Source organism: Hyaena hyaena, unplaced genomic scaffold (genome assembly GCF_003009895.1).
Source record: "Hyaena hyaena isolate Hyena2069 unplaced genomic scaffold, ASM300989v1 scaffold_3, whole genome shotgun sequence".
NCBI classification, from domain to species: Eukaryota; Metazoa; Chordata; class Mammalia; order Carnivora; family Hyaenidae; genus Hyaena; species Hyaena hyaena.
Genome location: NW_024080635.1, coordinates 4,883,855 through 4,896,748, shown reverse-complemented (window position 1 = coordinate 4,896,748; position 12,894 = coordinate 4,883,855). Strand labels below are relative to the sequence as shown.

Here is a 12,894-nt window from a genome sequence, read left to right as displayed (position 1 = left end):
GGGAGAGTAACCATGACACTGGCAGAGTAGGCTCTTGTTGCTGGGACAACTGTGTCTTCTTGAACCACGTATTTACTCGGGCTTTCTTTTTTTTTTTTTAATTATTTTTTTTTAATGTTTTATTTATTTCTAGGAGAGAGAGAGAGACAGCGTGAGCAGGGGAGGGTCAGAGAGAGAGGGAGTCACAGACTGAAACAGGCTCCAGGCTCTGAGCTGGCAGTCAGCACAGAGCCCGACGCGGGGCTCGAACCCACGAACCGTGAGACCATGACCCAAGCCAAAGTCGGACGCTTAACCGACTAAGCCACCCAGGCGCCCCTACTCGGGCTTTCTATTGGAAGCCCTGGAATCAACATTTGGGCTAAGGTGAGGAGGAGGAGTGAGGATAACACTAAAAACCCATCAACTCATTAACCAGGTTGAGTACAACTCACACCTTTCTGAGGACGTCACTTTCTGTACTTCCTACCTGGCAGGGGTCAACCAGCCCAATCCCTCACCCTCATATTTTCTTCTGAATTAGGTGGGAAAACAAAAGTGAATCATTATACTTCCTCCTCAGTCTCCTAAAGCATTTTTATTTCCATTATCTCACCTAGTCCTTATAGTGATCCTGTGAAAAAAAATGGGGCATGGATTTTATCCTCCTTCTACATAAAAGGATGTGGACTCATGGGCATGCAACTGCTAAGCATTCAAACCAGGATTCAACTTCCATGTCCATGTCTAAATCCTGAGTTCTTCCCACTTCATTATCAATGAAGTCACTATCCTGGACTATGTGAAGAGTAAAATCAGAATTTGAATCTAAAAATCTACATGAAAAATTTGGAATTTTCATCAGTCAATACATTTGCTTCCTCTGCTGACAAAAAATAAAATAAAATTATAATCATAGACAGACATTCCTTATTCTGCTAGACTATTCTTGGATTGTTATTTTTCCTATGAAACCAAATGGATACTATCTGATGGAGAGATATCTTTTTTTCCCCAGCAATTTTGGTAAAGTTTATTTATTTATTTTGGGGGGGGCGAGGAAGAGGGGGAAGAGAGACAGAGACAGCGAGCACCCACCAGTGGGGGAAGGGCAGAGAGAGAGAGGTAGGGAGAGAGGAAAAGAGGAAGGGAGGGAGACGGAGAGGGATAGAGAAGGAGAGGGAGAGGGAGAGAGGGGGAAAGAGAGAGAGAGAGAGAGAGAGAGAGAGAGAGAGAATCCCAAGTAGGCTTCACACTGTCAGCACAGGGCCCAACGTGGGGCTTGAACTCATAATCTGTGAGATCATGACCTGAGCTAAAGAAAAGAGTTGGATGATTAACCCACTGAGCCACCCACTCACCCCTTTCTCTTTCTTTTAAAGTAAGCTCTACGCCCAACATGGGGCTTGAACTCACCACCCTGAGACCAAGAGTCACATACTCTACTAAATGAGCCAGCCAGGCACCCCCAAATGGAGAGATTTCTGATTAAACATGGTAGATCAACCTCAAAAATGACCTCTTCTTCTTCCCTAAATCCATTAAAATAACAATAAAAGGAAAAAAAGACATATCCACACAGAGAACAACAACAGGAGAGGAAAAACTTAACAGACTAGAGATTCCAATTAAAATCTATTCGTTTGTTTGTTTATTTATTTATTTTTGAGAGATAAAGTGAATGAGCAGGGGTGGGTAGACAGGGAGGGGAACAAAGGATCTGAAGCAGGCTCTGTGATGACTGACAACAGACAGCCTGATGTGGGCCTTGAACTCATGAACTGCAAGATTATGTCCTGAGCTAAAGTCAGATGCTTAATCAACTGAGCCACCCAGGTGCCCCTCCAATAAAATTCTTTTATAGTTTATTGTCAAGTTGGTTTACATATATCCAATAAATTTTTAAAGTAAATTTTTGTCAAGGAGATAACAGAGGAAAAGTGGGATCTAATCTAGCAGATGGAAGGTGTCCACAGAGGGCACACCAATGAGAATTAAACAGATTTTCCCCTTGCAGCACCTAAAAGATCCAGGTTCTAGAAGTGCTATTTACATAAAAGATTGGGCTGAAGCATGGAACTAAAAACTCATAAAGTATTACATGTCTATATACAGACTGGTCTCCAATCCCCCCACACTCCAAAAGCAGCCAAGTGACTCCTCCCCACACATACCAGAATACAAGTTTATTCCCTAGAGCACTGAACAGGCAAGGCTCTGGGTTAGAATGCATCACACACAGCAATGGCAGAGGAGAGACACAGCCTCTCTCTCTTGCCTTGCTCTCAGGAAGTGAGCAGGGAGAGATAAACCCTCCAGAGAGAAGCCTGGAGGATTTTTCTCGGGAGACACCAAATGACTCCACACAATAGACTTACAGATGCAGAGATGTAGAGATCCTCCAATAAGAAGGCTGACTTGTGGACAAATTATTCTGGAGTGAAGCCAGTGGTTTGCTGAAGCCAGCTGAGAGGAGCTCATAAAAGTCAATTAATTATATGCAATTCTTCACAGTCTTGCATTCAGCAACATGTTGATAGCTTAAAAGAGGGCATATTGGGAATATTTACACCACAGATTTCAGGAAATGCTAAAAATTAGGGCCTTTTTCTCTACAGAACTGGTTGCTAAACATTTACCAGTATGTTACTGGATGAGGTCAATCAGTAAATTCTGCTTCAAACCAGCTTTTTAAAAGTGGCTCAGTCTTTAAGAACAGTTCGCCAAGAACACCAAACATGTGAAGGAAATCTCCAATACTAACAAGAAAATAAGCAAACCAAGGAGGAAAAAAAAAGGGCCCAGAGGACACTAAGACAATGCGGGGAAAAGAAGAAAATGTCAAAAAATGGAATTCCTTGAATAGAAAGGTAAGAGAAAATGTTACAACCATAAAATAGGAATAAAGTAGCTTAGGAATAAAAAGGACAAATTAGGAGTGCCTGGCTGGCTCAGCTGGTGGAAGAGTATGACTCTTGATGTCAGGGTTGTGAATTCGAGCCCCATCTTGGGTGTAGAGATTACTTACAAAATAAAATCTTTTTTTTTTTTTTTTATTTTTATTTATTTTTGAGAGAGTGAGACAAAGCGTTGAGTTGGGAAGGGGCAGTGAGAAAGGGAGACACAGAATCTGAAGCAGGCTCCAGGCTCTAAGATGTCAGCACAGAGCCTGATGTGGGCCTTGAACTCATGAACCATGGGACCATGACCTGAAGTTGGATGCTTAACCACGTAGGAGCCCCCAAATAAAATCTTTAAGAGAAAAAAAAAGGATGTCAACAAGAAAACCTCATGAGAATTCTAATTTTATAACCAAAAAACCCCCACAAAACTTAAAAAGTTTAGAAGATAAGCTAAGAAAAATCTCCCTAGCAAGTACTTAGAATTACAAAGAAATGAAAAATAGGAAATCAAAGAGAAAAAAACCCAAGAGGACCAATGCAGAAGATTGAATACCCAACCACTGTCATTACAGAATGAAAGAGCAAAAACAGAGAAGAAATTACCAAACTAATATGAGAAAATGGAAGTCTCACACACTACTGGTGGCAATGTAAAAGGGTATATAGCACTTTAGAAAATAAGACAGTTTCGTGAAGGAAAAACACAGTTATCACATGACTCTGCAACTCCACTCCTAAGTATATTACCAAGAAAAATGAAAACATATTTCCACACAAGAACTTATGCACCAATTTTTTATTTTTTTTTTATTATTTTTTTTTAAACACTGCATTTTATTTATTTATTTATTTATTTATTTTATGTTTTATTTATTTCTAGGAGAGAGAGAGAGAGACAGCTTGAGCAGGGGATGGTCAGAGAGAGAGGGAGTCACAGACTGAAACAGGCTCCAGGCTCTGAGCTTGCAGTCAGCACAGAGCCCGATGCGGGTCTCGAACCCACTAACTGTGAGATCATGACCTAAGCGAAAGTCGGACGCTTAACCGACTAAGCCACCCAGGCGCCCCAAGCACCAATTTTTTAAAAAGGAAAAAAACAAAATTTGCACATGAATGTTCACGCAACATTATTCATAATAGCCAAAAAGTGGATACAACCCATCAACTGATGAATGGATAAACAATGGTATGTCCATACAACGGAATAGTATTCTGCCCTAAAAAGAAATGAGGTACTCATATCCGCTACAACACGGATGAACTTTAAAAACATTATACCAAGTGAAAGAAGCCAGTCACAGATACCACATACTATATGACTTCATTCATCTGAAATGTCCAGAACAGGCAAATCTATAAAGACAGAAAGTAGAATAGTAGTTGTTTGCTTAAGGGCTGTGGGAGTTGGGAAAAAATGGAAATGACTGCTAATAAGTAGGGGTTTCTTTTAGGGGTGATGAAAATGTTCTAAAACTGACAGTGTTGAGAAGTGTAGAATCTGTGAAGAGACTAACAACCACTAGACTGTAGACTTCAAATGAATGAATTTTATGGTATATGAATTATATCTCAATAAAGCTGCTACCCCCCCCAAACCATTTCCTTTCCTCCCCACACACAAAGAGAGCAAGTATTTTTCCTTCTGGTTAAAAAAATAAAAATGGAGTTATACTTTTTTTTGTAATTTGTATTTCCTTTCCCTGTCATTACATATTCCTCAGCAAAGGCAAAACAAACAATTACAAAAAACTCCAAACTCCAAAATATACAAAATCATTCCAGAATTAAGGTCCTAAAATAAAAGGAGGCTCCAGGAACCCAGTACAACAAATGAAAAAAGACACTTACAAAGATCATATGAAAATTCAGAATAGAAAAAAAAGTAAGACTCTAGGGGCACCTGGCTGGCTCAGTTGGTAGAGCATGCAACTCTTGATCTCAGGGTTTTGAGTTCAAGCCTCATGTTGGGTATAGTGATTACTTAAAAAAGGAAAAGAAAAAAAAAATAAAGAAAAAGAAAAAAGACTCTAAAAAAAACACAAAATTGGGATCAGAATAGCATAAGATCTTTTTCTTCTTTTTTTTTTTTTAAATAGGTTCCATGCCAAACATGGGGCTTGAACTCATGACCCTGAGATCAAGAGTTGCATGAGGCACCCTGCATAAGATTTCTTAATAGATTTTCAAAGACAATGGAGCAATGCCTTTACAATGGAAAGGAAAAAATGATTTCCATAATCAAATTCTAAATTCATTCAAACTAAAAATTAAGTGTGAAGTTAGAATGTAGATATTTCCAACATTTACCTCTCATCTATCCTTCTTAGGCAGTAATAAAAATGCACTTTAACAAAAACAGGGAGTAAAGTAAGAAGAGGATGTAGGATCTAGGAAACAAGAGATCCAAAGAGAGAGGGGAAAAAAAAAAAGAGCAAAAGGAAGACCCAGGAGGGGTTTGTTCAAGTGACCTAAAATTAATCAGACCAGAAGAAGATGGGAGGATTCTGGAAGTGAAATCTCTGGGTTGGGGAGGGGGATGGGGATGGGGATGGGAGGAGAGACTCAAATCTGTAGATTATTTTTCCATTTGGAAAACAATGTTGATAAGTGCATACCAGAGCTGATAGAAGTCGAATAAAAAAGGCACCAAAAAAAAAAACACCCTAAATAAAAATGAGTCAACTATCAAGTTTGTAAATAGCACAAAACAGGACTTGGTTCAGTGGTGAACAATATTTACTTGGTCAGAACAATGTAAATATTGATTTCTGAGTCATCCAAAAGCTGTGACAAAACTATATTGGAAAAATGAGGGAAAGAAAAGCATGTATGGATAGGAGTAGTTTAACAAAATTCTATCAACAAATCAAAGAACATCTGTTTCAGTATATTAGAAATATGGAGGAATATTCTAGAAACAACTAAAATCACTTAAAGTGATTGACTGTGAATAACAAATGAAGCCCTTTTCGCCAAGCAAAAGTAGCAGCAGCTGCTAGGTAGAAAGTGCTTGGCACTCTCCTATGTGATTTGTACAAGTTATCCCAAGGAACCCTCAAAATAACCCTGTAGGTAAATAATACCATATCCTACCAACACAAGAGGAAACTGAGTCTCAAAAAGCGTAAGTGACTTGCCCACAGCTACAGAGCTGGTAAGTGGCAGAGCCATGATTCAATTCAGATTTGTCTGCCTCTAAAGTCTGTGTTATTACCAATATTCTGTATTAGCTCTCAGGGACAGATGCTGGGGTGCCCAACCCCACCTTACCTCTTCCACATCTTCATCCAATTGCTCATTAGGATCCACTTCTCTGACTAAGTCTTGTAATTTCTTCTTGGTCAATACCTAAAGTTAATTGGGAGAAGATTTTTTCAGCAAGTATTAAGGGAGCAAAACACCTCATTATCCTATAATGAAAAAATGCTGTCACTGTGTTGGGTTCAGTTTCTACTTTCCAAAAGTTAGCAGCCTGGTCTACGAGACTTGTATTCTACAATACACTCATGGTAGAAGTAGCCCAGGGAAAGGCCATAAGAGCAGTGTGGACGAGAGGCCAACACCTATCAGTTTATTTCTGCCTCATCTCTTTCTCACTGTGCCTTACCTTCCCTCCACATTAAAAAATTTGTAATTTTCTGACCATCACAACTTGTATGTGCCTCTGTTGCCTTTGGAGGTGATCTTCCATCCTTCCTATCTGCTCAGTCTATGGTGCCTTCTTTCTGCTTTTCCTAGGCCACCCAGGTAAAAGAAACCACTTCCTCCCTTGGCTTCTACTATACCCTGTGCATCCTTTTATCATTGTATACATTTGTCCTTTTTTTTTTTTTAGTGTTTATTTTTTTTTATTTTTTTATAAATTTTTTTTTTTAACGTTTTATTTATTTCTAGGAGAGAGAAAGAGAGACAGTGTGAGCAGGGGAGGGTCAGAGAGAGAGGGAGTCACAGACTGAAACAGGCTCCAGGCTCTGAGCTGGCAGTCAGCACAGAGCCCGACGCGGGGCTCGAACCCACGAACCGCGAGATCATGACCTGAGCGAAAGTCGGACGCTTAACCGACTAAGCCACCCAGGCGCCCCTAGAAACAAATTTTAAAATACATACTGTTGATGATCCCTCAGATCTATCCATTCTCCATTCTAACATTACCACTTAATTCAAGCCTTCACTGCACATCCTGATTTACTGCAGAAGTCTTAGACCTGGTCTTCCTCTCAGTCTACCCCCTTCCCTACCTTTCTTATCCACTTACTGCCAAGTTAATTCGCCTAAGATATACTACTTTTATTATGTTACTTACTCTTCTATTAAATATTTGCAAAGACTCTCTAAAGTTCCAAAGGAAATTGACTAGTATATGCTCAGTATATTCTGCAATAATCTGGCCTAAACAATTTTACCTCCTGCTCTTCTCCAAGAGACTCCACATTCAACACAAGCTGGCTTCCTGACTATCTGCCCAACCTTCCCCATTCACATTTGCTGGTCCCTTCCCCCATTTTCTTAAAATGTTCCTCCTATTCTATCCAGCCTACAAGGTCCAAGTTAAGAGATAATACTTATTTCTTATCTCTTGTGGCTCTGCAGGGCAGAATCAGAATAATGGACAGAAAGTGGGGGGCAGATTTCAGAATTACTGCAGAAAATTAGTGGCAGCAGCTGAATGAACTAGGAGAAAAGACTGTAGGCAATGGTACTTTTATTACAGGAATAATGAATGACGAATCCATTAGTTATTTTATTTAACTATTTTATTTACCAATTATATAGCATATATATTTATACATAAAAATACAAAAACCTATCATAGGCAACATGTTGTGTTAAGTGTGTGTGTATGGATGTATATACATACACATCACACACATAAACACAACAAACACTGATAAACACTGTATATAATAATTTTATAAAGAACTTCAGATGTCCAAAGGACAGGGGTGCCTGGGTGGCTCAGATGGTTAAGTGTCTGACTTTGGGTTTTGGCTCAGGTCATGATCTCACAGTTCAGGAGTTCAAGCCTAAGCTTTCTTGGGATTCTTGCTCGCTCGCTCTCTCTCTCTCTCTCTCTCTCTGCCCCTCCCCCTCCCCCCTCTCAAACAATTAAAAAAAAAAACTCTTTAATTTTTTTAAATTTTATTTTTGAGAGAAAGAGTGTGAGCAGGGGAGGCACAGATGGAGAGGAGGGCAGAGGATCCAAAGTGGGCTCTGTGCTGACAGCAGCTAACCCGATGCAGGGGCTCTAACTGAGGAGTGGCAAGATCACGACATGAACCAAAGTTGGATGCTCAACCAACTGAGCCTCCCAGGCAACCCCCCAAAATCCCCTTTAAAAAAATAAATAAACAAGTCCAAAGGAGGGAAAAGACCTTTCCTAGCTAAGAGGAAGAGGCAGCATCTGAGACAGACATTTCCCCAATGCATTACTGGTTCAAATAACAGGTAAGAGGTACCTATAAAGAGCAAAAAATAAGAAATGATACCTGATTGTTTTCAGGGCTGAGACGCCCGCCTGTCCCAGGAGTGCCTGGTATCTTTACCACTGTAGTGCTATTGGCCATGGAGCCTTGTGGAGGAGTGCTGGCTGGTTCCGGTTTTATGGATGAGAAATTGGAGAGGTTGATTAGGGCTGAGGGGCCAAACTGGTTCATAATCTGCCGAGCTTTGGACTTCAGCTCATAGAGCTTATCAAGATCCTGTTTCTTTTTGGAGCTGTGAGGACCAAGGCCAATCAACTGTAGAAGGAAAACAAGAGAATTAGCTCCAAAAACACCTTTAATAAAGGATAAATTTTGAAAGTAAACTTATATAAAGTCTGTTGGACTTGAAGGGTCTTTAGGATTTCCGGGATAGTGACCATGTGATACCTGCACATTAAAAATGGAGTGAATGAGGAATGTTCATTGCTCTCCCCACATATTTAGAAACTATCTCTTCTTTAAAGTCTAAATGAAATAGTCCACAATATTAAATAAGTAAATGAAATGAGAAATCTTATGTACAAAAATAAACTAAAATGAGTAAGACATTTTTGAAGACTTCGTAAAAACAGAATTCTTGGTTAAGTACTACATGCGTTATTTTTTCAACAGCAAATAATGTTAAATTCAAATCTTAAACCCTAGTCACAAAACTTCCAAAAACAGATTAGTCCATTTTGGCACTTCAAAACATGCTTAAATCTATGTCAGGGCTATGTCTAATAAACACAATTTTTAGCAACCGTTAAAAGTAAGCTGTTCTTCGTCATCAAGAGCAAATTTTCTCTGAGTGTTAGCAATCTTTCAAGTACATGCAGAGTCCCTAGCCTGAAGTAGCCAAGACTCCTACTAAATTTTAAAGCCATGAGGTAGACTCTGTGGACAGCAGCTTTGGTGTCATTGAGATCAGAAGCACATTTACCAAGTCCCAACAGTGGCCTCAGCAAGCTTACTTACAGCTATCTGAGTGTCTAGATCTTTAATTACATCAGCAACAGCTGTGAGCCCGGTGAACTGAGAGGCAGCCATTTTCAAAAGCTACCTGTAAATGAACAACGGCATCAAGCACCACTCTTGCCACAGAGCCATTTCAGTTGTGTGGCTGGCACATCTTCACTGAGCAGGATCCAAGCACTGGATGTGGAGAAACACATCCATATTCTTGTCTCCTTATTCTTACTCGGCACCAAGAGAAACCTCTCCATCTCTTTCATATGCAACTTTTAAAATTAATAAAGATTATAGTAATATAGGGGCGCCTGGGTGGCTCAGTAGGTTAAGCGATCGACTTTGGCTCAGGTCATGATCTCGTGATTCGTAGGTTCGAGCCCCGCATCGGGCTCTGTGCTGACAGCTAGCTCAGAGCCTAGAGCCCGCTTCTGATTCTGTGTCCCCCTCTCTCTCTGACCCTCCGTTGCTCATGCTGTCTGTCTGTCTCTCTCTCTCAAAAAATAAATAAATAAAACATTTAAAAAAATATTATAGTAATATAGATACTCTTCTAATAAAACGGATGTTCTATCATTAGGGATAAACTAGCAGCATATGAAAACTTCATTGGCCAAACTGTGAAACTTGAACTTGCAGGGATCCTGGTCGTGGTTATCAGAACTTGATGAAGCTTAGCAACCTAAATGAGCATTTGTACCTGTGAACTCTTGCCCCCCTATAGCTGAGTTCCTCCCCACAAAATTTTCTAACTTTCTAACACGAGAAATCTCCTTTCCTGCTTTACCCTTAAGAAAAGCAACTGACTATGCACTGGTTAAGTGACCAAGAGACACTTGGCCAAGAGTCAGCTAAGGGGACAGCAGAGCATCAAGATCACTTGTTTGTTTTTAACCATATGTAGTCCGTGCCTCTTTTTCCCTTACCCACAAATGTTACCACCAGAAGAATCAGGAGAGGGAAAGATTGAGAATGTGGTAATAGTTGTTCTGTAATGTTATAAAAGCAAACTATTTCTCCACAACAAGTTTTATAAAAGAGACTTATTAAAGATTATCAGTATGTTCACCTCACTGAACATATCATACCCTTCAAATAACATTCCCACAATCTTCAAAGGACTTCCCAAATAGTACTGGGAATTGCTCAAAATAAGAAGACTGGGGACCCTGGGTGGCTCAGTCGGTTAAGCATCCGACTTCGGCTCAGGTCATGATCTCATGGTTCATGGGGTTGAGCCCCACATCGGGCTCTGTGCTGACAGCCAGCTCTGAGCCTGAAGCCTGTTTCGGATTCTGTGTCTCCCTCTCTCTCTGACCCTCCCCTGTTCATGCTGTCTCTATCTCTCTCTCAAAAATAAAAACATAAAAAAAAAAAAATAAGTAGAAGACTTTTTTTTGTAATAGAGACTTCTGCATAATAGGAATTTCTATAATAAGATCTGCAGACAAGAACACAATCTACACAGTACCAAATACGAATAATCATATGTCAAATTAGGAATTAACATTAAGGAATAGCTCCAATGGCTATTAATGAAATAAGTTGTTTTAATTAAATAAGGGGAATCCATACAATATAAGAAAAATCAAAGTTTCTCCCTAAGACACTAGACTGTAATTTATTGTATTGTTTTGTTGAGAAGCAAAATTACTTCTGCATTTTCAGTAACTCTGGTAAGTGAGCTACTTCTTCCATTAAAACAAAACAAAGCAGGGGTGCCTGGATGGCTCAGTCAGTTAAGCGTCCAACTTCGGCTCAGGTCATGATCTCACTGTTCATGGGTTTGAGCCCAGCGCTTCAGGCTCTGTGCTGACAGATAGCTCAGAGCCGGGAGCCTGTCTTTAGATTCTGTGTCTCCCTCTTTCTCTGACCCTCCCCCTGCTCATGCTGTCTCTCACTCTCTCTCAAAAATAAACATTAAAAAAAAACCAAAAACAAAACATATGATAACCACTGATTACCAGACTGACATTGCCCTTAGTTTCCTAGCCTATTCCTTTATTTGGTTGGATTTAAAACATCATATTTGGATGAGTAAGATCTGTGCATTTTATTGCATATTTAAATTATACCACAATTAAGAACAATAAATCAAACCACCAACCCACACTCAAATAAACGAAGGATTGCACTCTTAGGCATTTATTCCAGAAAAATAAAAACCTGTGTTCCCACACAAACCCATATTCTAATGTTCGTAGCATATATCAATAAGGAAAAGATAGACTATTGAATAAATGATGGTATATGAGTACATCTGGAAAACATCTAGTTTCATGTTTATTTATTTTTTTAATATTTTTTTAAAATTTTCTCAATGTTTTATTTCTGAGAGAGAGAGAGACAGCATGAGCAGGGGAGGGTCAGAGTGAGAGGGAGACACAGAATCCAAAGCAGGCTCCAGGCTCTGAGCTAGCTGTCAGCACAGAGCCCGACATGGGGCTCAAAGCCACAAGCCGCGCGGGAGATCATGACCTGAGCCAAAGTTGGACGCTTAACCGACTGAGCCACCCAGGTGCCCCTATATTTATTTATTTTTGAGAGACAGAGCACAAGTCGGGGAGGGGCAGAGAAGGAGAGGGAGACACAGAAACTGAAGCAGGTTCCAGGCTCCAAGCTGTCAGCACAGAACCTGATGTGGGGCTCGAACTCACAAACTGTGAGATCATGACCTGAGTTGAGTCGGACACTTAACCAACTGAGCCACCCAGGCACCCCTAAAATGATTTATAATTGTTAAATATAAAATAAAATAATACTAGAATATGGAAGATTTAAGGAATATTCTGAAATCTAAACCTTTCATTTAATAAAAAAAAAAAAACTAACTCAAAATGGATGATGTACTTTAATATCAAATGTATAACTATAATACTTTTAGAAAAAAACAGGAGAAAATCTTTGGGCTCTAGTTAGACAGAGTTCTTAGACTTGACACTAAATGCACAATCAATAAAAGGAAATATTAATAAACTGGCCTTCATCAAATTAAAAATGTTTCCTCTGTGAAAGCCCTATGTAGAAAGATGAAAAGACATGTTACAGATGAAGAGAAAGTATTTACAAACTACATATCCAACAAAAGACTAGTATCTAGAATGTATAAAGAATTCTCAAAAGTCAATAGGGTTTTTTTTTTTAACTAATTCAATTATAAAATGCACAGAAGACACGACCAGACATTTCTCCAAAGAAGACATACAGATGGCAAACAAAGCACATAAAAAGGTATTCAACGTCATTATCATTAAAGAAAAGGCAAATTAAAACCGCAGTAAGATGAAACTACACACTTAGCAGTATGCCTAAAATAAAAAATAGTGATAGCACCAAATACTGACAAAGATGCAGAGAAAGCAGATCACTAGCACATTGCCAGTGGAAATGTAAATAGTACAGCCACTCTAAAATGGTTTGCAGTTTCTTAAAAAATCTAAGGATATACGGTCAGAGGAGCCTAAAGAGACATGAAGACAAATGGAAAAACTAAGATCTGAATAAGTGATGGACTTCAGTTAATAATACTGTATCAATATTGGTTCATTACTTTCAACAAATGCACCATACTAATGTAAGAT

The 12,894-nt window shown here is 39.3% G+C and overlaps 1 protein-coding gene across 1 annotated transcript in view; it reads right to left on the bottom strand.

Moving 5' to 3' along the window:
• Nucleotides 1–12,894, bottom strand: part of TAF12 (TATA-box binding protein associated factor 12) — a 33,722-nt gene that overhangs the window by 8,703 nt on the left and 12,125 nt on the right. Inside the window, exons 2-3 of the mRNA XM_039230621.1 lie at nt 8,369–8,620; nt 6,153–6,230 (exon numbers count right to left, since the gene is read on the bottom strand). Of these exons, the coding sequence (XP_039086552.1) occupies nt 6,153–6,230; nt 8,369–8,536 (246 nt within the window). The 5' untranslated portion in view covers nt 8,537–8,620. The remainder of the gene's footprint in view (nt 1–6,152; nt 6,231–8,368; nt 8,621–12,894) is intronic.